General features: G+C 42.9%; 1 protein-coding gene across 1 annotated transcript in view; it reads right to left on the bottom strand.

Annotated features, from left to right (window-relative positions):
• Positions 1–14,140: 14,140 nt before the first annotated feature.
• Positions 14,141–27,838, bottom strand: part of TUNAR (TCL1 upstream neural differentiation-associated RNA) — a 48,064-nt gene continuing 34,366 nt past the window's right edge. Inside the window, exon 2 of the mRNA XM_064374507.1 lies at positions 14,141–17,237. Within this exon, the coding sequence (XP_064230577.1) occupies positions 17,052–17,237 (186 nt within the window). The 3' untranslated portion in view covers positions 14,141–17,051. The remainder of the gene's footprint in view (positions 17,238–27,838) is intronic.

Here is a 27,838-nt window from a genome sequence, read left to right as displayed (position 1 = left end):
AGCCAGTTGAAAGTAAGGGGGGAATAGCTGAGAGGTGGGTTTTGAAAGATGGCAGCTTCTGCTAGAATCACATCATATTAGAGAAGAGCACCACACAGAAGAAGGAAATCCTGGTTTTGCAAACCAAAGTGAGGATGTTCACTAATAGGTACAGCAGTAGATTCACCATGAGGACTAATAGGACCTCTGACTGAACAGGACTTCATAAAACACCAGGCAGGGCTCTGGCAATGTGCTCACAGGGTCATATGTTTTGTTGAAGTACAATATTTTAACCACTGCTGGCTAATGCTACTAACTTTTTCCAATCTGGTTTCCCCTCCACCACATATTCCTTCATGTCTGGTGACACTGAGGTGTGTTTGAGCATATTTAGTGTCTGACTAAAGGAATTATCAAGTTAGGGACAGATTTATTTTGAGTTTTATGAAATAAATTGATTTCTTTCACAGTTACTTTCACATATAGTTAAGCTATTGCTAGCAAGAAGAGCTTCCAGGAAAATTGCCACTCATTGAACTGATTCAGCTGGCATCATGACCAAAGGTGAAAAGAGGCCAGACATGAATTCTTAATATGAACATTATCTATGGTACCCAGCACCAGAATTGTGTGGTTAATGGAGGAGAAGCAAGGTTTGAAATATATAAGAAGGAAGCTTGTCTGGAAAATTTCTGATTGTTTCAAGCTTCCAGAGTCTCATAGTTGGATGGTTTTAAACGTGACAATTTGGACTTTTCTTTAAAAAGATGAGGTTAATGAGAAAGTCTGCACCTTATACAACTGTTCAAGCCACATACTATGAAGTCTGAGAAGCTACAAGATGCAAAAACTTTATTCAAGATGTTGGTGTGTAGCGGCGTTTTGAATTTGCACTTCCCTGATAGCTAATGATGTTTTCAAAAGATTGTTGGTTATTTGCATGTGTTCCTCTGTGAAATGTCTGCTCAAGTCTTTTGTTCATTTTTAAAATTGGATTGTCTTTGTTTTTATTAATGAGTTATATACAATCTTTATGTATTCTGACTACAAGTTGTTTGTCAGATAATGACTATTTATTTTCTGATAGTATCTTTTGAGGAGTGGAAATTCTGAATTTAATGAAGTCTAATGTATTAACTTATTGTTTTGTAATGAGTGTTTTCTGTCTCTAGTCTGCCCAAGGTTGGGTAGATATTCCCTTGTGTTTTCTAACAGAAGCTTTATATATTTAGCTTTTACCTTGGTCTTTGACATATCTCAAATTAATTATATACATGGTGTGAGTGAAGGGTTTAGATTCATTTTTTTTCCAATAGGGATGCTTAATTGTTTGAGAACTATTTGCTGAAAAAACTCATTTCCCCATTAAATTGCATGGGTACCATCATCAAAATTAATTGGCCTATTAGTTATGGGCTTATTTTTGGCTTTCCTATTCTGTTCCATTGATCTCTTTGTTTCTCTTCAAACCAATGCCACGACATCTTGTTCACTGTAATTTTAAAGTGAGTCTTGAAATTAAGTGCTATAAATTCTCCCACTTTATTCTTTAAAAAACTGGTTGGTTATTATACATCCTTTGAATTTCAATATATATTTCAGAATCAGCTTCTCAGTTACAACTCAAAAAGACAGCTGAGATTTGATTGCGATTGTACCGAATGCATAGACCAAAGCTAGGGAAAACTGAAATCTTAATATTAAGCCTTTTGATTCATGAACATGTAATAATATCCACTTATTTAGATCTTTTTAAATATTTCTTGGGCCAGGCATGATGGTTTATACCTGTAATCCCAGTGCTTTGGGAGGCTGAAGCAGGAGGATCAATTGAGACCAGGAGTTTGAGACCAGCCTTGGGCAACATAGCAAGACTCCCTCTCTACCAAAAAAAGAAAAAAAAAAAAATCAGCTCGGTGTGGTGGTGAATGTCTATAATCCTAGCTACTCAGAGGCTGAGGAGAGAGGTTCCCTTCAGTCCAGGAGTTCAAGGCTGCAGTGAGCTATTATCATGCCACTGCACTCCAGCCTGGGTGACAGAATAAGATCTTGACTCTAAAAATCAATCAATCAATCAGTTGGTCACTCAATCAATCAATGTTTCTTAGCAAAAGTCTATAGCTTTCATGCACAAGTCTTAGACATATTTTTAAAATTTATTTTTAATTGCTTTGTATTTTTTGCATTTATATTTTGCTTCCAATTTGTGGGGGGAAAGCAGTTAGTTTTTCACCATTACATATAATTGGAGTTATAGTTTTTCTGTTTACATATGATTTAGCATGCTGAGAAAATTCTCTATATTTCTAGTTTGCCAAGATTTTTTAAAAATCATGAATGAATGTTAATTTTTTCAAATGCTTTTTCTGCGTCTACTGAAATGATCTTATGCTTTTCTGTCTTTATTCTGTTAATATGATAAGCTACATTGATTTTTAATTGTTAAACTAACCTTGTATTTCTGGGATAAGCCTCATTTTTCTCTTTATTTATGGAAAAGTGTAATTTGCAAATTTTAAAAGGACTCTTACATCTATAAAAATGTCTGTATTGATTTTGGAATGAGGCCAATGTTGGCCTCATATAATGAGTTGGGAAATGTTCCCAACTACTTTATTGTCTGAAAGTGTTTGAATAGCTTTGGTATTATTTATTCCTTACATGTTTGACAGAATTCAGAGAATTTATCCAGGCCAGCATTTTATTATGGGGGAGGTTTTAAATATCAAATTAAATTATTTTAATAGATATAAGGCTATTAGGTTTTCTATTTCTCCTTGAGTGAAGTTTGATAGCTTGTGTCTTTGCAAAATTTATTTCATCAAATTATCAAATTTATTAACAATAATTGTAATATGCCTACATAATCATCTTAACGTCTATTGGTATATAATGATGTCTCTTCTTTTACTTCTAATATTGGTAAAAGCATCTTCTCCCTTTTTTGATAAGTCTAGGTAGCTATTTATAACTTCTGTTGATCTTTCCTTAGAACCAGCTTTTAGTTCATTGACTTTCCTGGTTTTCTGTTTTCTATTCCATTGACTCTGTTCTTACCTTTATTATCTCCTTCTTTCTACTTAAGTTTAACTTGCTCTTCTTTTTATAGCTTCTTAATTTGGAAGTTTAGATTATGTGAGAGCTTAGATTTGTTTATAGGTGCATACTTTATGTTTCTTGATGCAAATGACAATTCTACTTTTACTATAATTTTCCATTTTTTCATTTCTAGTATGTAAAATAAAATTTATTTTTAGGCCAGGTGTGGTGGTTTACACCTGTAATCCTAGAACTGTGGGAGACTGAGGCAGGCAGACTGCCTGAGCTTTGGAGTTGGCGATCAGCCTGGGCAACATGGCAAAACCCCATCTCTACTAAAAATGCAAAAAATTAACCAGATGTAGTGGAGTGTGCCTGTAATCTCAACTACTGGGGAGGCTGAGGCACAAGAATTGCTTAAACCTGGGTGGTGGAGTTTGCAGTAAGCCGAAATCGTGCCACTTCACTCCAGCCTGGGTGACAGAGTGAGACTCTGTCTCAAAAACAAAATTATTTTTGTATGTTGATTTAGATTTCACAATCTTGGTAAATTCACTTATAAGAAGATCTAGTAGTTATTTGGTAGATTCCTTAGGGTTTTTATGCACAACTATTGTCTGTGAATGAAGCCAGTTTTACTTTTTCTTGTCCAACCTTTGTAATTTTTATTAATTTTTCTTTCCTTATTGCACTGGCTGGAATCTCCAGTACAATACTAAATAGAAGTAGTGACAGCAGATGTACTGGTATTAATACATTTCTAATCTTTTACCATTAAATACTATGTTGGCTTTTAGTTTTTCTTCAATGTCCTATTAGGTTGAGGAAGTTATTTTTGGTCTCTATTTTGATGAAATAGAAATAATTTTTTTAATGCCTCCTTTGAATTGAGTATTTTCATAGTGTTTTATTACAATTCATTTATTGGCTTTTTATTTATATCTATTTTTAGATTTTTTTGTGGTTCCTCTAGGGATGATAACCACATTTTCAATTTATCACAGATTTCCATTTATTAATATTATGCCACTTCACACGGGCCATAGGAAGTGATCATCCATTCAACCTTGCACTTCTTCACACAGTCTTCTTCATACATTTTATTTCTGTGTGTGTTCTAAGTCTCTCATTATATTGTTACTCAAGTTGATATAAATACCCCCATTTTATTTTGAAGAGATTAAGAAGGAAAAGGTGTTTTTATACTTACCACATAATTACTATTTCTGGAGATCTTCATTCTTTCATGAAGGTCAGTTTCTATCTGGTATAATTTTCCTTCAGCCTGAAGACCTTCTGTAACATTGTTTTGTTTCTGTTCATACAGTTCTTCTAGTGACAACTTTCTCATCTTTGGATTTATTTTTATGTCTTGATTTTATCTTCATTTTGATGGATATTTTTGTTTGGCATATAATTCATTTTAGGTTGCCATTTTTTTTTTTCTTTTAGCATTTAAAAAGTTTCATTCATTGTCTTTCATATTTTATTCTTTATTAAAAGTTCATGGTATTTTTTATTACTGCTTCTTTGTGTGACTGTTTTCCCCACTCATACCCCTAGTGGCTTTTTTTTTTGAGTCAGAGTCTCGCTCTGTGCCCAGGCTGGAGTGCAGTGGCATGATTTCGGTTCACTGCAACCTCCACCTCTCGGGTTCAAGTGATTCTCCTGTCTCAGCTTCCCGAGTAGCTGGGACTACAGGCACATGCCACCACACCCGGCTAATTTTTTTATTTTTTGATAGTGATGGGGTTTCACCATGATGGCCAGGATGGTCTCAATCTCCTGACCTTGTGATCCACACACCTTGGCCTTCCCAAGTGCTGGGATTAAAGGTGTGAGCCACCGTGCCCAGCCCCTAGTTGCTTTTAATATTCTTTTTTTAATAACTGGTTTTCAGCAATTTGATTATGATGAATCTTGCTATGGTTTTCTTGGGATTTGTTAAGTTTCTTGGCTCTCTGAGTTGAACATTTTTTATAAAATATGAAATATTTTTTGCTGTTATTCTAAAAGAACATTTCTGTGGCAAACTTTCTCTCCTCTCCTATGGCTCCAATACATTAGACTGCCTGATGTGTCTCATGTGTCAGCAAGACTCTGTTCATTATTTCTGAGCCATTTTTCTCTTTAAACTTCAGTTCGCACAGTTTCTATTGCCCTGTTTTCAAGTCTAGTGACATTTTCTTATGTAGTATCCAAACTGCCATTAACTCCAGCCAGTGAATTTTTATTTTTATTTTAGATATTGTCTTTTTTGGTTTTAAAATGTCCACTTCGTCTTTTTATAAAAACTTTCACTTCTCTAAGAGAATGTCCTCATCTGTTTATTCCTTATGTCCATCTTTTCCTTTATTTCTAAAATACATTTTAACAACTGCTTTGAAGTCTTTTCCTGCTAATTACAAAGTCCCTGTTATCTCTGGGTCTGTTTTCTTTTTTGTTTGTGTCATACTTCTTTTATTGCATATTTGAAATTGTGGATGCCATGTTGTTGAGAGTCTGGATTTTATTGTCTTTCTTTATAGAATATTGTATTTGGTTTTATTTGGCAGTTAATTTACTTGCAGACTAGCATGATTTGTTTTTATAGGCTGTTTTAACCTTTGTTTGGGAGTTAGAGTAGTCTTGATTCTATGGCATGACTTTTAGAGGGCCTCAAATGCATGGTGCATTTAGCAAAGCCTCTCTACTATGGATAATTGGAACTCCTATATGTCCTGGCACTGTTTGATATCCAGAATCTCTGTTTAGCTCACAGACTCTCCCAGCAGCTACTCTCTGCCACACAATCAGCCTTCTAACACACAACATATTATATTGCAATAAACTTAAGGGAACTCCTATGCAGGTTTCTGGAGATCTTTCCCTGGGAAGTTTGTCTTTCTCCAACTCTACACTGCAGATCCCAGGCACCTCAGCAGCCCCAAACTCTGGTTTCTGTCTCGTCAGCTCAGTGACACTGCTGTACTCTGCCTGGGTTCTTCCTTCCCATACTGTGATCCAGATCATGCCTCCAGATAGAATGCCAGGGTCATCTTAGGGCCCATCTCATTCCCCTCTGTCAGAGATCAAAATCCTGTCCTTCCTGTTGCCTAATGATGCTGAAAGCAGTTGCTTTATATATTTTGTTTAGTTCCTAGTTGTTTATGGCAAGACGGCTAATCTGGTATCAGTTACTCCATCATGGTCCAAAGAAGAAGTCCCTTCAGAGTTTTAAAATAGGTACGTTGTTGTGGGTTTTTTTAAATTATTAAAAAAGTTCCCTTTAGCATCTAATTTTTCATTTGTGATTTTGCATTCTTTTTCTTAAGGAGGAACCTCAAATAGTAGAACCCACAAAACCGAATAAGCCTCTTCTAAGATTATGTTCTTGAATGAAAATGAAAGTTCATTGCACAAACGTAACAAAAACTTCCACAGAAATCAGTGAGGAGGAATGGGGTGCTGCTAGGTTCAGGACAATTCAACTGGGGAGTGTCTGAAATGGAAGCTTCTCCATGTCATGGTGTATCCACCTCTCTCTGCTTGTGTCAGCTAGTGCTGAAAACAACCAGAGAATCCCAGTGGTATACAACATGTCACATTCACATGTCTTTGGGTTTACAAGGGTGGCTCTATGCAGGCTGCAGGTGTGTGGGCTTCCTGGAAAAACTTGGATCCTTGTTGTATTAGTCAGGGTTCTCTCGAGGAACAGAACTAAAATAGGGGAGTTTATTAAGGAGTATTGACTCATAGAATTACAAGGCGAGGTCCCACAATAGGCCGTCTGCAAGCTGAGGAGCAAGGAAGCCCATCCGAGTCCCAAAGCTGAAGAACTTGGAGTCCACCACGGGAGAAAGATGTAGGCCAGAAGACTAAACCAGTCTAGTCTTTCCTCGTTCTTCTGCCTGTTTTCATTGTGGCTGCTCTGGCAGCTGGTATAGATGAATGCCCACCCAGACCGAGGGTGGGTCTGCTTTTCCCAGTCCACTGACTCAAATGCTAATCTTATTTGGCAAAACCCTCACAGACACACCCAGGAACAATACTTTGCATCCTTCAACCCAATCAAGTTGACACTCAATATTAACCATCACACTGGTGTGTCATTTCCAGACTCAGGTTGTGGTGGCAGCAGACACCCAGAATACATTCTCTCATGATGATGTCAGAAGCTGAAGTGGGAAAAATCCAAATGTAAAAGCACATGCCAAGCTCTGCTTGCATCACGTCCACTAACATTCCTTTAGCCAAAGCAAGCTATGTAGGCAAACCCAAAGCACACAGCCAGGAAATTAAACTTTGCCATTCTCAAGTCATGGGACATGAGGAAAAGGCAAACACATGACACTCTCTTCATCTATATATAATATATAACTCTTTTCTATTATATCATCCATATATAACATACAACTCTTAGAGTTATAATTAGACCAATTAGAATAAATCATTCGATCTACCACACTGTCCATGTTTTCTGCTCCTCTTCTGGTCACCTTACTCAAGCCTTTAGGCATGCATAGTCCCTTAGAGTTTCCCATCCCTCTGTATGTCATGGAAGCTCTCAATAGACTCATTCTTCTGACCAACATTTTTACTAGAATCTCCTATTTCTGTCTCTTGGAAACTGGATTGGCTCAGCCCATCCTTTTAAGCCAAGCTATATATATACATCAAGGGTCCTCAGACTGTCCATAGAAAGGTCAATGCTTGGGTCAGGCATTCATCCTTGGACCAAAATAGGGGCTGTTCTTGAGCAAACAAGAGTCTGGTACTGTTCTCCTGCAGAGTACTTTCCAATGGCAAGACAGCCACCGCTAGAGAGGAAGCTGGGCATGGATGGCATCATGACTGGCACTACTGAGTGAATCATAAGAACGCCTGAAGCAGTATTTGCCTCAAAGAGTCTTGTACCTGGCAGGAGGCATGAGAGGTGGCTGGGGCTGGCAGAGGTTGGGAAAGTAGTAAGGGAGGATATTGCAAAAGAAGGAGTGTACTGGTCTCTTCTGGGAAGACTGGGGATAAGATAATAGACAGGAACTAAGTGATATTTAAAACATCTGCTCACCTGTATGGCATGGGCACCAGCCAGTAAGAACAAGCTACTAACCAATCAGAACAGGTGTCGGCCATGACACCCAGTACATCTGTACTGGCTCCTACCAGCTGAAGACCAGCTCTGGAAGAAGGAAAGGAAACAGAAGGGAGGATCTAGGATAAGACTCCCAAACCTTGTTGTACCTAAATTTTTGGAGGCATAATTGAATAATATGAAGTATTTTTACTGCAAGGAGCAACAATTAGTCTAGTGTGTTTTTATCCATCTCTGGAGATTCTATTTAGATATCATTGTGTCCTCTAAGCAAAAAATGCTCTGACAATTCATTTGTCTTAAGTCCACACAGCTAGTAAGTGGTAGAACCATTAAGTTCCATATACTTTTCAGTGAGAGCTCACTTAGCAAGAGGGGTCTAGAGTGACACGCTGGTGGTTAGAGGCAGTTACTAAGATTAATCTTGAAGAAGCTGAATGGAGCCTGTTACTCCTATGTCTTTGGGAAATAATGATAATAACATTGATTCAGCAAGCACCTTGCATGTGCCAAGGACCATGCTAAACGCTGGGCATGCACGATCTACAAATCCTTACAAAGCCCTTGACAGGGGGCATCCCATTTTGTAGATAATGAAGCTGAGGCCCAGAGAAATGATAAACCTCAGAAATTTAAATGTCATCTACTGGCGCAGAGACCCAGAACACTATGGTGACTTCTTTCAGCAGCTGTGACTGGTTAAGTCTCTGCAAAAGTAAGGAGGCAGAGGAGGAGACGTGAGCACTGGCCCGAGAGCACAAGGATGTGGCTAACTCCTGACTGTGACTGGTTCGAGGTGTCCTGTCTCATCCACGCCACAAAAATTCTTCTGAGGACCACCTGGAACAAAGAGGTTAAGCTATCTGTCTACACAGAGGGCTCTGAAATCGCAACACGCACACCTTTGCCTTATGAATAAATATTTCTGTTTGTTCTCTTTATGGATAGAAGACAGCGTTCAAATCCTAAATCACTGAGGAAGAGACTATTGTGCTTACATTTCAATATGTAGCTACTTCCAAGTTCCTACTATTTAGTTTTCCAATCACATAGATCTTCGCCACCATCCCAAGTGAAACTGCACTTAATTTTGACAATAAAAGGATTTTGAATAATATGAAGTATTATTGTTGCATCTGAATCTTGTATCTTTATCATTTTTTAGGGAAAAAATTTAAATACACATATCTATCTAAATATATCTATCTCTATAAATTCTTTCATCTCTGCTATATATTTACTTTTTATCTATCTATCATCTCTATAAAATTTGTAATTTCTGTGATTAACCGCTAGCAGAAGCACATATTTCTCAGTTCCCCGCATGATATTATATAAAGATGTAATCCACACAATGCTGAGAGACCAGAATTAGTAAACTCAAAACAAGAAAATGAAGGCTCAGCAACATTGAAGGTGTGATCCAAGATCAACAGGCAATACGTGGCAGTCTTGGGACTTGAACACGGGTTTTCTACTTCTGAATCCCAGTTCCATTTCTGGATAACTTCCTGGCTCTCAGGAAAAAAGGGGGATGGTCCTTGAGGAGTGAGGATTGGCTTTCTGCCACACTTATTGCTTCAGTACTCACAGGCAATGGAATGACCCATCAACTTTTCTGGTGGAAGATGTGATAGGTGAGAACTATTGGCAGCTTGGGTGGCCAAGCCAACATGAAGCCAGAACAGCCCCTTGAAGCTGAGTTCGCATTCCTCTTCAACACTGAGGCAGTCTCAGAACTTCAGAACCCAAAGTTCCACAGCACAGTCTTTAGAACTAAAAACACTAAAGCGGGCTCTTTAGAAACAAAAACAAAGTTACCAAAGAAAGAACATGGCCACAGCCGGGCGTGTGGCTCACACCTGTAATCCCAGCACTTTGGGAGGCCAAGGCGGGTGGATCACGAGGTCAGGAGTTCAAGACCAGTCTGGCCAACATAGTGAAATCCCGTCTCTACTAAAAATACAAAAAAATTAGCCAGGCATGGTGGTGGCCACCTGTAATCCCATCTACTCAAGAGGCTGAGGAAGGAGAATCACTTATACCCAGGAGGTGGAGTGTGCAGTGAACCGAGATTACGCCATTGCACGCCAGACTGGGCAACAGTGAGAGATTCCATCTGAAACGAAAAGAAAAAAAAGAAAAGAAGAAAAGAAAAAAAGAAGATGGCCAACCTCAGTCAGGCAGTGACTCCAGAAGCTGCGACGACAGAGTCTTGGATGGTGAGAAGGGGAGAGTTATGGTAACTGTGGGCAGGATGCCGCATTGTGGCGGCTGCCTGGTTCTGTTGTGAGAATTATGAATCTCTTCGAAAACTGACCGAGGGTCTAGGCAAGCTAACCACGTATCCACTCCAATAGAAGCTACCACTGTTCATCCTGTCATGCGCAGGCTTGTGAGGAAGCGCCTGAAGTCAACCTTCCCTGGCTCAAGGTCTTGGCGATGAAATGTCCTGTCTGCTTTGATTTGTGGCTGGCCCACACGGATGGGTCAGTCAATCTGTGCCGTTGGCCTTTCGTGCTAGAAACAACCCCTTCCCGGTTAAGAGAAAGATGACATAAGGGAGACATAAAGTGCCGGCTTTAAATCTTGCCAGAATTAAGGCTGACTCACCTCTCTGTGTTTGTTCTAACTTTGATACCTTTAGTCCCAGTGAGACAGATCCTAGTTAAAAGCACTGTCCTCTTATTTTTGATTAACTGCAATGCTTAGGGCTATTCAGCTACGACCCCCCTGCTTCCTGCTCTTGGCTGGGAGGTGGAATGTTGCCAGTGCCCCAGGAGGATGTTGAGATGTGCTGTCTTCTTGGTAGTTAGGGGTGGATGACAGAGTTGGACGCCCGGGCTTTGAAGCTGAGCCATGTACCTGGTGGGCTGCTGTGTCAGGAGGCAGGGACGATGACCTTTTATACCTTCCCATGGAGACATGCAACTATGACTCATCTCATTCTGGAAAAGTTTCCCCATGACTCCCTAAGGAAATGGAGAAAGTAAACAAGCACACCTCTTAACAAAGTCTTTTAAGAGAAAATTGACAGTTACAGAATCTTGTTTCTTGTGGCGACGTGTAGCCCATCTTCTGGGAAAAGTATCCACAGTTTTATGTAACATGTTTATGAACAACAGAAAATATTGACAGTCTGTTCATCCCATCTGCTTCCCATGACAGGGAGGAATCATTACAGAGTACTGCCAGAGGGTCTCCCGGTCCACACGGGCATCTTTCTGGAGGTGTCCTGTTATAGGGGTCCTGCCTTTAGGGAGGTAGAGGCCACAAGTCTCCTAGGTGGGCTCTTTCAGAAGAGGAATCAGGAATTTGGCCTCTGAAACTTTCTCTTCCCAATGCGTGGCGTGGTCCTGGCCAGTCTGGGCTCATGAAGTCCCTGTTAGGAAAGTGCCTAAAGGGCCAATGGGATTGTTGGCGGAGAACAGTGAGACAGGGAAGGGGATGGCTTTCTCATGCTCCGCAGGCAGCTGGTAGGAAGGGAGCCCCCCAGCCAAGCATGGGGGTGGCCACATGTAAAGGAGAGGAAAGTGAGCTGATGCCCTGGTGCTTAGAGGAGGAGGAAGGGGAGGGAGAAAGAGGGAAGCATAAAGAGGGGGACAGAGGGAGAAGGGGAGGCAGAATGGGAGGGAGAAGAAGAGGCAGAAAGAGAGAGAGGAAGAAGGAGAGGCAGAGAGGGACCGGGAAAGAGGGAGAGGGAGAGAGGAAGGGAGGGAGGAGAGGGAGAGGCAGAGAAGGAGGGAGGAAGAGAGGGACTGAGGGAGAGGCAGAGAGAGTGGAAGAAAGAGGGAGAGGCAGAGAGAGGGAAGAAGGAGAGAGGAGAGGCAGGGAGGGAGGAAGAGAGGCAGAGAAGGATAGAAGGAGAGGGAGAGGGAGAGGCAAAGGGAAAGGGAGAGGGAGAGAGAGAGGGAGGGAGAGGCAGAGAGAGGGAGGGAGAGGCAGAGAGAGGGAGGGAGAGGCAGAGAAGGAGGGAGGAAGAGAGGGACTGAGGGAGAGTCAGAGAGAGTGGAAGAAAGAGGGAGAGGAAGAGAGAGAGGGAAGGAGGAGAGAGGAGAGGCAGGGAGGGAGGAAGAGAGGCAGAGAAGGATAGAAGGAGAGGGAGAGGGAGAGGCAAAGGGAGAGGGAGAGGGAGAGAGAGAGGGAGGGAGAGGCAGAGAAGGACAGAGGGAGAGAGGGACAGAGGGAGAAGGAGGGGGAGTGACGGAGAGGGAGAGAAGAAGAGAAAGTCAGAGAGGGACAGGGAGAGATGGATGGAGGCAGAGGGAGATGCAGAGATGGAGGGAGAGGGAGATGCAGAGAGGGAGGGAGAGGGAGATGCAGAGATGGAGGGAGAGGGAGAGGCGGGGGGGAGGGAGGGGTGGAGGGAGGGAGGGAGAGAGGTATATGTCCTTGAAACTTGCTGTAAAGGACACCACCTGAGACCACTCTAGGGGATCATGGGGGAGGTAAGGGCAATGCTTGGGATGCTTTGAAGAGGAAGGCTGCGTGGTTCGTAGCAAAACATTGACAATGACCTTAAGGGTCAGCAATAAGAGAACAGGGGACTTTGCGTCGGTGCGTCTAAACCACAGAGTGCCGAACAACCATCACAAGGGCTTGCCCATATAGATCCATTGACATGAAAACATATCCATAATTGCCAGGGACAAAATTATCTGGGGGCCGTGCTCATAGCATGAGGCCATTTTTTGTAAATTACAATATCCAATCTATTGTTTATAGGTCAATTTCTGGATGGCCATTCAAAGATGTCATCTAGAACATCTTGTGACTCTGGGGACAGTAGCTGAGGAGTGTGCCCTGCCTGAGGGCAAGCAGATTTCAAAATTCAAGGAAAGTGGACTCATCAAACAGATATGCAAGCCACCTGCTCTATAAATTACACACTAAATATTAATTGTGGTTGCTTCTGGGTGGTGAGATTTGGGAATTACCTGAATTTTTAAAAAGTGCTTGTATAGAATTTTTAGAATTGTAATTCTTTTTTGACTGTGACTATGCGTGTGTGATTTATGAAAAGACAGGAGTAGGACCGAGCTGCCATGTGAACTTCCATTTCTGTGGCTGGCATGAGGCCCCTCTCTGGGCCTCCCTGCAGGTAAGGGCAGCATGCAGACTGGAGGGAGCGAGGCCAGGAGGGGCCCCAAAAAACGTTTGCCCAGTGGCTCCCTGAGTGCCTTCATGAAGCAGCAGGAGTTTAGCATGACCTGAGCATGAGCTGTGGGCCAGGCCTGGCGCTGGCAGCTTCAGCTGATCAGGCTCCTTTAATCCTTACAAAGCTCCTCCAGGTGGGGCTGTTGTTATCCCCTCCTACAGATGAGGAAAACTGAAGCTCAGAGTTCCTGTGAGCTGCCTGCAAAGTCACTTAGATTGAAAGAGGCAGAGATGGGACTCAGGATCAGGTTTCTGGCCATAGGGCAAGTGCCCCGCGGCTCCAAGCCACCAGGCTACACTGCCAGCAGCACACTGGCCCTCCACTGCTGGGACCTGAGCTTTCAAATTTGCTTTCCCAGGGGAGAGGTGAAAGGCCAGTTGGATTATGATCAATACAGGGCCAGCTGTATTGTGATCAAGAAGTGCCAGGGTGATGGGAATCCGTATCTTGTGAGACTGAGCTAGCCAGATGGCTCATCACACACACCACCTGGGGCAGGCAAGGTGCTGACGGCTGGTGGACGTGGGGCAAAGATCTAGTTCTGCTGGGTTCTGGCTGCAATTCTGGAAAAGTCAATTTGCTTCTTTTCCTCATCTTGTAAAGTGGGGATAAACACGCACATCTCATGCGATTATTCTGTGCCCCACGGGATGAGAGGAAAGTGCTTGGTAGAGTATATGGCCTTGGCGTTGTTTTGGGTATTGCTACTGCTGGCCAAGTCTGGGCTCGGGGCTCACTCAGATGTTGAGGATCGAGGGGCACTGCCTGCCTCTCCCTTCCATGTCCCTTCGCGATGACTTCAGATCTGGGGAAAGCTGAGTTTGCCCAGTGCGTGTTCGTGGTCTCTACTAAATTAGAAAGGAAATAAGACAGGGCACGCTGGAGCCGTGGGTGATGCTGCTCTGTCCAACCCTGAACAGGCAGCTTTATTTCCAGGCTGTGGATTAGGACAACCTAGAAGAACCATCCAGGGAGCAGAGGACTGGAAAGGCCCTTTTCCCCCTTAATACATTTCAAATTAGTATACTTGAAAAATCACTGAGACTTCCGCAGTCCAAACAAAACAGTCTCCATTTAACAGCATCACACTCAGTTTTTTAAAAAAATAACACTATGTATAGGCAAAGGAATGACATTGAATTATTTCATATCCCATAATGTTGAAAGAAGAGACATCAAGTACTTTTTTCCATTGCACCTTTATTGTTTATTCTGTTAACTGTTCAGAATTTTCATACAGTCTTTCTAGAATCACACAGAGCCTGAGTAGCTCCTTCTCCCTGACATTAATTTCTAACCAGCCTCCCCTCGTCTCTTGTCCTTAGTGTATGATATTCTGCCAGTGTCCAAAAAGTTCCCAGGGTTTTTACGGGGAGGGAGAAGGGCGTGCGGTGGTCTTCCTGCGGCTTTCTCACCTCTCCACCTCCTCTCTTGCTCAGCAGCCTCTGGAGCCCCAAGGGTGAAGGAATCAGATGCATCGGGTTTGGATCCTGACTCCACTAGTAGCCGTCTGATCTCAGGGACATTTCTTGATCTCTCTGAGCCCTTTATTCTTCTCTACAATGTGTGGGAAAGACTCCCTCTCTCACGGCGTTACTATGAGAATTCAATGACTCTAGGTAGCTAAAGCATCTGGCACAGTGCCTGGGCACACAGTATGTCCTATATGCACCCTAGCTTCCTTCCTTCTGGCTGGGAAGAGAAGACATCTGATAAATCAATGCCAGGGCCAGCTGCTCAGGGGCATTTGCTTTATAAAAGAGCATGTTTCCCTTAACAGAGCACAAGAAAGGACTCTCTAATGGTGGAATTTCAGACACCATGGCATGGGTGAGGGAGAGATCTGGAGGCATAGACAATAGAAGCCTCAGAATCATTTGATCCAGCCAGGCAGACTGCTGCTGCTTCTGCCCAGGGTCAAGGCTGGTGATACAGTTTGGCTGTGCCCCCACTTAAATCTCATCTTAAATTCCCACATGTTGTGGAAGGGACCCAGTGGGAGGTAACTGAATCACGGGGGCAGGTTTCTCATGCTATTCGCGTGACAGTGAGTAAGTCTCACGAGATCTGATTGTTTTAAAAAGGGGAGTCTCCCTGCACACGTGTTCACTTCTCATCTGCCACCACGTGAGACTTGTCTTTCACCTTCCACCGTGATTGTGAGGCCTCCTCAGCCACGTGGAACTGTAAGTCCAATAAACCTCTTTCTCTGGAAATTGCCGAGTCTTGGGGATGTCTTTATCAGCAGGGTGAAGACGGACTAATTCAGCTGACAATGGCAGAAGGAATACTAACTCTCTCGTTAAGGCCATGCCACTGTAGCCAGGCAAGGGCCTATTTCAGGGAGCCAGGAGAAGGGAGCTAATTTGTTTTAATTCAACCATCCCTACCAGAGAGGAAGTAGCTTCATGTGGGTGTAAACCAGGGGCTTTAAAAATGCAACAGTCCTTTAGGGCAATCATTAAATCCCCTCCTCGTGCCCATTAAAACTCACTTGTCACAGGGCTATCCTCACAGCCTGAACCACCATGAGCTCTCAGGTGGGAGTTTACGTGTCATTTACACCCCACCCACTTTTGAAGAGGATCCCGGGTATCTTGTAAAGGAAGGAGTAATGCACCTAGTACTGAGCTTTCTGCTTTGTTCTTCCTAACTCTCACGGTACATGACCACTAAAATCAAAATCTGATAAACAAATGGTCACAAGAATGAAATAATAATGCTGCCAGTAAGAAGGTGAATATTCCGTTCAGAAGTTCATCTGCAAACATAGCCATGCTCTTCTTTCTCAATGGTAGTCCTTTTCATTTTAAGCTGATCTATCACTCAGCCCTTATTCATCATGCATAATTCTCAGTAAAGATATGGTGCATCTAGGTCTGCATGCCCACAATCGTTTTATATCTCCGATATAACAACAAAAACCACTCAATGGACAATCTTAAAACATGCGCCAACCAAAACCATGGCTGGTAGTATGGGAAAATGTCCTTCAGACGAAAGAGGCAGAGAAACAGAGAACAAGAGAGAGAGAGAGAGAGAGAGAGACAGACAGACAGACAGACAGAACAAGAGCGCAAAAGTAAAAGACTCAAGATGAGACAGGAGAACATCTGCAGTTGGGGAGGGGCAAAGCAGATAAAACCAAGGAAAGCTCTATGGATCTGGGAGTGCCTCTCCAAGTATTTGGTTCATGCTAAAAAATAGAGCACATTTATTAAAAAATATATATTTATAAACCTTGATATGAACAGATACACACGTCGAGCCAATGAAAAAAGAAAAATAAGTTATCTCCCTGGTATCAAATAGACACTTTTGATGAATGGGATGCCTGTCAAAGGGTTGTCCCTGTGGTTTTTCCACTAAATAGCTCATCAAGTGAAGATGAAACACTTGTCCTGGGAGACACGCGTCTGAGCCATGTCCGCCCTATTCATCTTTTCAAATACGTGATATCTGTCAGTGATCTGGAATAATGAATGTCTGCACCCATCCGCTCACCGATGGTGTCAGAGGCTGGTCTTCCAAGCATTCTTCTGGGCCCCCTGCCAAAGACGTTGAGTTCCTAGTGCTGCGATTGAGTTTTGTTGGAATCATTGTGCTTTAGTGTCTTCTGCTCCCTGCAGCAGGACTGGTCTATTTGTGTGACCTTTTATAAAGTGTGAAGGTGCATTTGATTGGGTGGCGTGTGTGGGTCAAGTCTGCTTGTTCCTGCAGGGTTCGGCCAGTGATCCGCCAACACGCAGGACTCCTGTCTTTGGCCATCCTGAGGGCGCTGAGGATGCTCTGGGCCATTCACAGGGTGGTGTATATGTAGACAAATATGATCACAATCAGGTTCAGAATGGTCCCGATGATCCCCAGCATTGCCAAGACACTCTCCTCTTTGCTTTCTTTTTCTTGACCTCCTCTGTCTTCATCATTTCCACTCGTGATTACCATCTTGGTTGTAAATGTCTTTATCTTCCTCGCCAGGCTAACCTGTAATTGGAAAGAGACAGCACAAAAGACGGTCATTTATAAGCATCCCCTCCAAGCCAGGCAGAGCTGCAGGGGGTGGTGATCCCACGCTCGCAGGCGAGACCATGGCGGGGGAATGACAAATCACACACACGGATCCCATCTTGGGACACCTTGCTCTTGGCCATGGGAAAATGGCAGAACACAACTCATCAGTTTAGAAGATGAGCGTCCTGACACTGGTACTGAGAGAGGAGGCTAGAAGTCTACCCGGGCACCACCCACTTGGTTGAGCTTGTTTTCTTCCTTTCCCTTGAAGGAGAAGCCGGGACAGCTGCACTGCAGTCAAACTAAAGTCTGTGCCCTCCGCCCTGTGGTGGGAATTTCACACACGCTCACATACTGTGTTACACTCAAGAAACGTGCTGTCCTGAGTATCCATGAAGTACGTAGGGTGCATCACAGTCCTACCATACTAAAGCTCTGACTGCAGTATGGGTAGGGGTGGCTGGAAGCCAGGGAAGGTGATTCATTGAGACCAGGCAGGATGGTAAGGGGTCTATGCACGGTGTGGATGACTAGTACCATGAGAAATTCTCATAATCTCTGGTAGAAATAGATATTGCTACAATCATTCCAGAGAATTTCCTGGCATTAGCTAGAAAAGTGAAGAGACGTATTCTACCACGGGGCACCTGCTCTGCCAGGTGTATACCCTAGAGAAAGCCTCACTTCTGTGCACCTGGAGACGTGAGCAGGACTGCTCCCATGGGCTTCAACTGCCATAGCAGAGAACTGGAGGTTACCCAGATATGCACCGAGCGGGGAGCAGATGAACATGTGGTGGTCAGTCTCTACAGTGGAATATTATATGCCAGTGAAATGAATCAATGACAGCTACATGCAACAATGTGAACAAAGCCCAGACACTCAGCGGAGGGAGAGAGCACATGGCAGACAAATTTGTGCAGCAGTTTGATTCTTAAAGGCTCAAAACAGGCAAAACTAAGTCATCTATTGTTTTAGAGATGTGCTCTTTGATTTTCATAAAAAGCAACAGAATGATTAGCACTAAAATGGCTAGCACAAAACTCAGGAGAGTGGCTTTCTCCAGGCAAGAGTGGAGAGGCTGCCTTTAGGGAGGGGAACCAGTGGCCTTTAGACACTAGTCATCTGCCATCTGCTAAGCTTTAAACTGTTCCTTTAAACTGCAGGCATATCTTCCAGCTACTCTTTTTGTATGCATGATATATTTTGCAATAATCAAAATAACTTTTTATTTTCTAAGACAGAAAACATCGCCATCCAGGAGGCAGACTGGGCAGCCAAAGCCTTCTTTTCCACCAATGACTGATCCACACCTTATGTAAAATAGGACCAAAGTGCATGGTGGTGACAGCCTGTCCACTTGTGATGTGATGTGCACCAGGCCAGGCCCCTGGCTACACCTCCTCCATTACAGGGCTGCACCTTCAGAGCCAGAAGGCTTTTCATGCTTCAGGGTTTGATGATGGTTAAGTTTATGTGTTAGCGTGACTGGGTCATGCATGCCCAGATAGTTGGTCATGTGATATTCTGGGTGTGTGTGTCAGGATGAGATTAACATTTGAATTAGGAGACTGAAGAAAGCAGACTGCCCTCCTAAATGTGGGTGGTCACTGGCCAATCAGCTGAAGGCCCGAATGAAACAAAAAGGCTGACATCCCCCAAAATTCCTCCTGCCTGCCTGCCTTCAAGCTAGGACACTGGCTTTTTCCTGCCTTTGAACTCAAACTGTCAATTTTCAGGCAGCTCTTCCTGGGCCTTGACCCTGCAGACCTTCGGATGGAACCACACCACTGGCCATCCTGGGTCTCCTGCTTGCTGACTCACCCGACAGATCTGGGCTTGCTGGTCTCCAAAATCAAGAGTCAGTTCCGTATAAGACATCTCTTTATATGCACCTATATCTATCTTACTGGTTCTGTTTCTCTCATTCAAATGCTAACTTAGGGCACATACCCAGGAAGGATCACAAATGGGAATCCAGGAATGTGGAAATGTGGCTGGGAAACGAAATGCCAGCATGCCTCTCTCTCTGTGCATGTGAGCTCCTGAAAGGGCTGGGTCGCTCCTTACAGAGCAGCTCTGGATCCGGAGCACAGTGCATGTGAATGAACATCTGTATGAAGGAGAGGCAAGCACATCAGTGAAGAATGGAGGGACTGATGCAACATGAATGTATGCCTAAGTGAACAAATGAACGCCCTAAAGGCAAGTTTCATATCTTCACAACTCTGGTTTACTAGAGAGGCCTACAGAGGCCTATAGCTTGGCTAGGGAAAGCTTCTAGTTGATTCGTTTGATCTTCCTGCTTTTTCTCCCCTTGTATGCTTTTACTGATGTACAGTAAACATATAGGAAAGTGCACAAAGTCTAAATGTACAGCTTGATGCATTTTCATATCTGTTTAGCACTGAGATCAAGAAACAGAGCCTTCCAGCACCCAGGAGCCCTCTACAGTGCCCTGTCCAGTCACTATCCCTACCTCCTGAAAACCACTGTCATGGCTTCTAACACCATCGACGAGTTTTGCCTGGTTTTGAATTCTACCTAAATGGAATCACACAGCACATCCTCTTTCGAGTTGGATTTCTTACTCTCGACACTGTATTTGTGAGATCTGCTCACATCGTTGTGTATAGCTGTGGCTCATTCACTCTCATACGTGAACAGTATTCCATTGGATCACTACACCCACAATTTATGTCTCTATTCTATGGTTGATGGGCATTTTTACTGCTTCAAGTTTGGAGCTATTATGAATAATGCTGCTATGAACATTCTTGTACATATCTCCGGGCAAGCATGTGTATACATGTTTCCCAATATTTCATATGAAGTTTATTAACATAAAGCTGAAAAATTTTACAGTGAGCACCCATAAACTCACCATCTCAACTCCATGACTAACATGTTTCCATAGTTGCTTTATCTCATATCTGCCCATTTCTTATTCATCTATCTTCTTTTATGAGTGCATTTTAAACTACATATGTTATCATCACTATTATTAATTATTATTTTGACACAGGCTCTTGTTCTTTTGTCCAGGCTGGAGTGCAGTGGTGTGATCACGGCTCACTACAGCCTTGACCTCCTGGGCTCAAGCGATCCTCTTGCCTCAACCTCCCAAGCAGCTGGGACCACAGGCATGCACCACCATGCCCAGCTAAATTTTTAAAATTTTTTTTGTAGAGACTGGGTCCAACTATGTTGCTAGGCTGGTCTTGAACTCTTGGGTTCAAGCAATTCTCCTGCCTCAGCTTTCCTAAATGCTAAGATGACAAGCGTGAGCCACCATGCTTGGCCTAAACTGCAGATATTATTTCACTTCCCCTTAAACACTGCAGCCTGCTGCACGTTTTAATTACAGGTCAGTATTTATTTAGTTTTCTCTTTTAATATAAAATTCACATGTGCATTTCCTATTGACTATATACAGACCTAGAAAAGGAGCTGCCAGGCACAGCGTATGTATACATTTGATGTTAGTGGATACTGCTCAACAATTTTTCTTTTTTGAGATGAAGTCTTGCTTTGTAGCCCAAGCTGGAATACAGTAGCGCAATCTTGACTCACTGCAACCTCCGCCTCCCGGGTCTCGTTTCAAGCAATTCTCCTGCCTCAACCTCCCAAGTAGCTGGGATTACAGGTGCATGCCACCATGCCCAGCTAATTTTTGTACTTTTAGTAGAGATGGGGTTTCACCATGTTGGCCAGGCTGGCCTTGAACTCCTAACCTCATGACCTGCCCTCCCTGGCTTCCCAAAGTGCTGGGATTATAGGCATGAGTCAATGCGCCAGGCCAACAGTTTTTCAAAGTGGTTGTGTCTGTTTGCTAGTTTGCAGGTGTCAGTGGACACCCCCTTTTTATTTTGGTGATGCCATGCCTCAAACTTCGCATAAAGTCATGAGAAGTTGGTTGTAAGAACCTTAGAAATTCATTCCCTTTACTGCCCTGGACAGATGTCTATCCAAGCACTAGTCATCTCTTTAATGGAGTCTCTGATTTATCATCTATCTTCTTAGAAAGACCGCAAGCCCTTGGAGGCAGAGCTTTTGAATCCCCACCTCCCAGCATGGTGCCAGGCACAAAGCGGGCACTTAAGAAAATTGTGCTGAATGAGTGGGTGCTGTGGGGTAACCTGGCATCTCCCAGTCTCTGCAGGCCAGGGAATAGATGGCCACAGTTGGTCTAAGAAGATGCAATTAGTGCTGCCCTTATAACCAAAGACCCATCATCACAGTCACTCAAGCAAAACAAAGTGCCTGTCATGAAGGCTACTTGGTTTCAAGGCTTAATTTAGCCTCTTCCCTGAGTTAACCTGAGATAACTCTGACTCAGGAGGAAGTGGAGGGGAATAATCAGGTCAGCTGTGTTTACTTTCTGAGGACTCTGAAGCAAACAAAGACCTAGAAGAGACCTTCTCTGACTCACAGAAGGGTTGCAAGCGTTTGTTCCCAAGTTGCCTAAGTCATCAACTTGGAAACTTGAATTCCCATATAGACGCCACGTTGGGAGTGTGGCTTGATTCCCAGGGAAGTAACTGAGGGCTTCCTTAAACAGAGTGGTTAGAATATTGTTTTCTTTGGGAAAAGCTGTCTGGTCAAGGTCTGGAGGATGAACAATGATGGAGGAGACTCACAGAACCCAGAAGATTAGCCTAGAAACCAGAGCAATGACAGAGATGGGAGAGGAAAGCAGAAACAATAAGCAGCAAGTACAATAATAACTGTACATTTTTAAATGGTTTAGAGAGTGTAATTGGAATGTTTGCAACTCAATGGATAGATGCTTGAGGGGATGGACACCCCATTCTTTATGATGTGTTATTTCATATCATGTGCCTGTATCAAAACATCTAAAGTACCCCATACGTATATACACCCATTATGTAGCCACAAAAATTAAAAATTAAAATTAAAAAAATTAAAAATAAATAACAGGCAAAGGCTGGGGCCAATGTCTGACATAAAGCTTGCTAAAGGGTATACATTCATTTATCCACTCACTCATTTACTCATTTCACCTAGGGGCTGGGTGAAGGGAGAAGTAGGGATTGACTGATAACAGTAAAGGCGTTTCTTTTTGGAGTAATGTGACAATATTCTAACTTAGATTTTTAGTGATGGTTGCACAATTCTAAATACATTAAAGCCATGAAACTGTACACTTCAAATAGGTGAATTTTGTGGTTTGTGAATTATATCTCAATAAAGATGTTAATTTTTAAAAGACAGTATTAGCAATAGTATCTGAAGTACAAAGTGCCCTGAAATAAATCTAATAAAGATGTGTGAAATTTTTATAAAGAATATTGTAAAACTTGACTGAAAGACATAAAAGCAGACAAACATGAAAAGGAAGATATACCATCTTCATGGAATGCTAGATTCAATATGCACAATTCAATATCCTAAAAACCTCAGTTTTTCCTAAAGTATTCTATAGGTTTGTTGCAGTTCCAGTCAAAATTTCTACAGGGTTTTTGGTGATATTTGACAAGTAGATTCTAAAATGTATATCAAAGTGCAAAGGGATAATAACACCCAAGATATTTACTAAAGAATAAGGTAGGAAGATCTGTCTCATAAGACATCAATATGTCTTAGGTCTAAGGCTTACACAAGGCGAAAATGGGTCTTTAATGAGCAGTGTTGGAACAACTGAGTCTCTATATGAAAAAATAAATGAAGTCAAACCAGCAGCTCATCAGTTCCAGATAGATTTAGATTATAGATAAGAATAGAAAGAGAACACTTTAAAACTTTTATAAGGCAATATAAAGGAATATCTGTATGACCTTGGGTTAGAGAAGGTCCATCTTAACAAGACATAAAAGCTCAAACTATAAGGAAAACTATGAAATTCAATGACCTTAAATTCAATACCTGTTTATCAAAAAAAAAAAATCATCAAAAGTGAAAAGTTAAGCCTCAAGCTGGGATATATACTATACATCATTCTAGTCTCAAATGAGTAAGAAAATGATAACTATCCAGTAGAAAACTGGGCAAAACCATGTCCAGCCATTTCTCAAAAGAGTAAACAGCCATGAAGAAGCTAAACCTCAGTATCAGAGAAATGCAAATTAAAACACAGTGAGCTACCATCAAACAGCCATCAGATTGGCAAGAACCAAAACATCTGAGAAGACCACCAAACACTGACAGAGTCTGTCGAGCAACAGGGACTCTCCAATACCTACTGCAGGAGTAGCAGTGGATACTGTCACTTTGGAAAACAGGATGGCATTATCTTGTAAAGCCAAGCATACTCACAGCAGGGGACCCTGCCATGCCACCTTGATATACACACTGAGTACAGCTGCATATGTGCAGCAGGGTACATGGATAAGAGCATTTATAGACAGCAACATCAGCAGAAATGGAATGCTGGACACAGCATCAACGGCCATCTGCTATGGCCTGGATCTACCATTGTATGTTCTAACACTGGAATAACACACAGTGCTGAAGAAAAAATGAAATGCTGGAACATGCCATCACATGGATGAATTGCAAATACAATATCAAGTGAAAAAGCATGTTGCAAAAAACCACAGTAAGGATGCTTCCACTTATGCAGGAAGTTCAGATATAGGGAGAATCTAACTATACATATATATATATATATATATATATATGTATGTATTATTTTTTTCCCCTAAGATGAAGTCTTGCTCTGTCACCCAGGCTAGAGTGCAGTGGTGCAATCCTGGCTCCCTACAACCTCCACCTCCGGGTTCAAGCAGGTCTCCTGTCTCAGCCTCCCAAGTAGCTGGGATTACAGGCATCCACCACTGCACACAGCTAATTTTTGTATTTTTAGTAGAGACAGCGTTTCACAATGTTAGTCAGGCTGGTCTCGAACTCCTGACCTCACGATCTGCTGGCTTTGGACTCCCAAAGTGTTGGGATTACAGGCGTGAGCCACTGCGCCTGGCCGAATCTAACAATATTTTTTTATGGAGATATAAGTGTGATAAAAACACAAAGAAAAGCAAGAGAATAATAAACCCTAAAGCTGGCATAGTGGTTCCCACTAAGTGGACAGGATGGAGAGGATGCTCAGGGACTCTCTAAGCCACTCATAATATTTCTCAAGCTGGTGGTGGGCTTGTTCTTTATACTTACATTCTAAATATGCTTCTCATATCTATTCCATAATTAATAAGTCAATTAGTGATTTAATACTTGTTAGTTAATTGCATAATTAACAATAAAACAATACTGATATTAAATAACCAATTAGCAAAAAACATTATTTTTAAAAACATAGGGTTTTAAGGACTGGGCATATTCAGTGCTGTGCTGAATGCCAAAAGAAGCCCTGCATGGTAACCAGGAAGGGAGCCACTTTTCTGAAAAGACAGAGTGCTCCTCATCAGCACCCCTACTGTGCCAAGGCGACAGGCAACTCGCTTTCAAACACAGTTCCCAGCAAGCCAGTCCTCTGCCGGGCTGCTTCTGATGAGCACACTTGAGAGTTTTTAATCATTTGCTTAATTAGGATGCATGTCTTGGAAAATAAGCCACATGAGTATACAGTGACACAGTGCAGTGTGTGGCCTAGGCCTCGAGGCTGCAGGGCAGCTGGGGAGAGCCCTGAAGCGGGAGGCAGGGTTCAAGGTGGAATCTCAGCTAGTCAGGGCTAGAAGGCACCCAGGTCGCAGCTCACTGAGTCTGCTCAGCATCCATTGTCTTTCTTTTGATATCAGTGTCTTGATTTTCCTCTGGAAAATTACCCTTCCCAATGGAGGCTGTCAATCAGGCTGCCATTGGGATGGGTCTGGATCCAGGCTAAGCCTATAAGATGCTCTCTCTCTAGAGCTTAGTCTTAGGTAGGGTGATAGCAGATGGGTCAACTATAAACACTGACTCATGCTAGCCATGGTGCTGAAATGAGATTCCATTAGCTGCTGCTGCCTGGATGCCTGGAGCCAGGCTGATTTCTGCCCTTTTTAATGCTCAGTTCACCACTTCCATCTAACCCATGAACTATCCCATATCCCTGCAAAAATAATGTTTTTGCTTAAGGCAGTACGAACCCATTTCTTACCAGTATCTGTTGCACACAACCAAAGAGATTTTACTTGTACAGAAAAGGTATTCAAGTTTACTTGTTGGCTTCTTTGAACTCCCCCTAGAAGAACAGTCAGTGCTAACCAAGCCTCCTCTTAAAGAGTTCCCATTATTCTGGAATTTACCACCTCTCAGGATGTATATTCTACCTGCCAACAGCTCAGTCAGGACAGTTCTTTGCTTTAAAACAAAATATTCTTGCTTAGCTTGCATACACTGAAACTACTTTTATAACCAGGAACTAAACAAAAGCAAGTCCTTGTTATCCTCTGCAAGGTAGCACCAGAGTTTTTGAAAAATTGAAACTGAAGGAATGACAATTCTGGCTTCAGATATAGCTGGGATCCAATCTTGTGTCAGTGGTTTATCAGCTGTGGGACTGGGGCAAGCTGCTTCATCTCTCTGAGCTTCAGTTTCCTCATTGATAAAGTATGGGTAACAGTAGCTTATAGGATTAAACATAATGGTTCTAAGTCTCCTAGCTTGATGAATGATGGCTACTATGATTAAGTGGTGATGATGATGACAGCAATGATGACAGAGGCTCATTCTCATGACTTCAAGCCCTTTTGTCCAGCTAAGCGCCTTCTGTTCCCTGCTTGTCCACATGGCCCCTCCTAAGCACGATCCCTTCTCCTGGGAAGGCCCACCCTAAAATCACAGCACGCATATGGAAAACACTACTCAGAAAAAGTTTTTTCAGCCCAAACTGGGCAGGATTGTCCTCTCCCTCTGGGATGTGGCACACCCATGGATGCTAATAAGACCCACTTCATTCAGGCTGCCACAGCATGCCGTGACTCATAATGCTGCAAAGCCACATTGCTTCCTCCTGTTTGTGGAAGGTGAGCACTTTTAAGCCAAGAATCAGACTTAGTATTTACATGACAGTCCAGGGGGCTGAAATCTGTCCACGGTGCCAATCTGCTGAGTTCACCTTGGCTCCTAGGTGACTGTTTTCCTACATAGCCACTCTCCTCCCAGCTTCTGATCATCCACACTGGATGTGCACACTCTCCATACAGTTGTCTAAATGACTCACCTTCCAGTTTTTGACTAGGTTTCCAGCTTAAGGCCAACTAGTTCATTAGCAGTCTTCCAAGGTTGTCCATCAGTTACTGTTTGCCTTCTTCTTTGGCTCACATTTCTCCAAGGTTGCTATAAAGTCCACCTAGGGACTGGGCATGGTGGTTCATATCTGTAATCAATCCCAGCACTTTGGGAGGCTGGGGCAGGTGGATCACAAGGTCAAGTGATCGAGACCATCCTGGCCAACATGGAGAAACCGCATCGCTACTAAAAATACAAAAATTAGCTGGACATGGGTGTGTGTGCCAGTAGTCCCAGCTCTTGGGAGACTGAGGCAGGAGAATCACTTGAACCTGGAAGACGGAGGTTGCAGTGAGCCGAGATCACACTACTGCACTCCAGCCTGGGTGACAGAGTAAGACTCCATCTCAAAAAAAAAAAAAAAAAAGAAGTCCACCTAGGACTTAGAGGTCTGTAGGTTAATGACCCTGTTGGACAGGTCACGGCTGAGCAATATGCAAGATGCTGGGTCCTGGCGCATTCTGTGGCCTCTATTTGCTGCTGTGGTTCCCTCTTTATTACTTCTCTAGACCAATTTCTCAGAGTCAGTTCTAAGAATTGGAGCTTGTCCCTTGCCATGCCAGTCAATGATCGATAGTAAATTGGGGAATGAAAAATCCGTGTGATTATGACTCACTGATACATTACCTGGCAGTTGAAAATAACGGTGACCATTCTCAGCAAACTAACATAGGAACAGAAAAGCAAACACTACATGTTCTCACTCATAAGTGGGAGTTGAACAATGAGAACACATGGACACAGGAAGGGAGACATCACACACCGGGGCCTGTCAGGGGATGGAGGGAAAGGGGAGGGAGAGCATTAGGAGAAATACCTAATAAATACGGGGCTTAAAACCTTGATGATGGGTTGATAGGTGCAGCAAACCACCATGGCACACGTATGCTTATGTAACAAACCTGCATGTTCTGTGCGTGTATCCCAGAACTTAAAGTAAAATTTAAAAAAAAGAAAGAAAGAAAAAAGATGGTGACAAAGACCATGTGGTAAAAAAGGAAGATTCCCATGATGTGATAAGGGGAAAAACACAGGATATTAAAATTCAGTTCTACTTACGATTGCAAGTAATATTTTTAAAACCTCACTTGTCGGCCGGGCACGGTGGCTCATGCCTGTAATCTCAGCACTTTGGGAGGCCAAGGTGGACGGATCACGAGGTCAGGAGTTCAATACCAGCCTGACCAACATGGTGAAACCTCATCCCTACTAAAAACGTAAAAATTAGCTGGGCATGGTGGCACCCACCTGTAATCCCAGCTACTCAGGAGGCTGAGGCAGGAGAATCGCTTGAACACGGGAGGCAGAGGTTGCAGTGAGCTGAGATTGTGTCACCACACTCCATCCTGGGCAGCAGAGTGAGACTCCGTCTCAAAAAAAGAAAA

Source organism: Aotus nancymaae, unplaced genomic scaffold (genome assembly GCF_030222135.1).
Source record: "Aotus nancymaae isolate 86718 unplaced genomic scaffold, 86718_ANA_hifiasm-v0.15.2.pri h1tg000011l, whole genome shotgun sequence".
Lineage (NCBI taxonomy): Eukaryota > Metazoa > Chordata > Mammalia > Primates > Aotidae > Aotus > Aotus nancymaae.
This window is presented reverse-complemented; position numbering and strand designations above follow the sequence as displayed.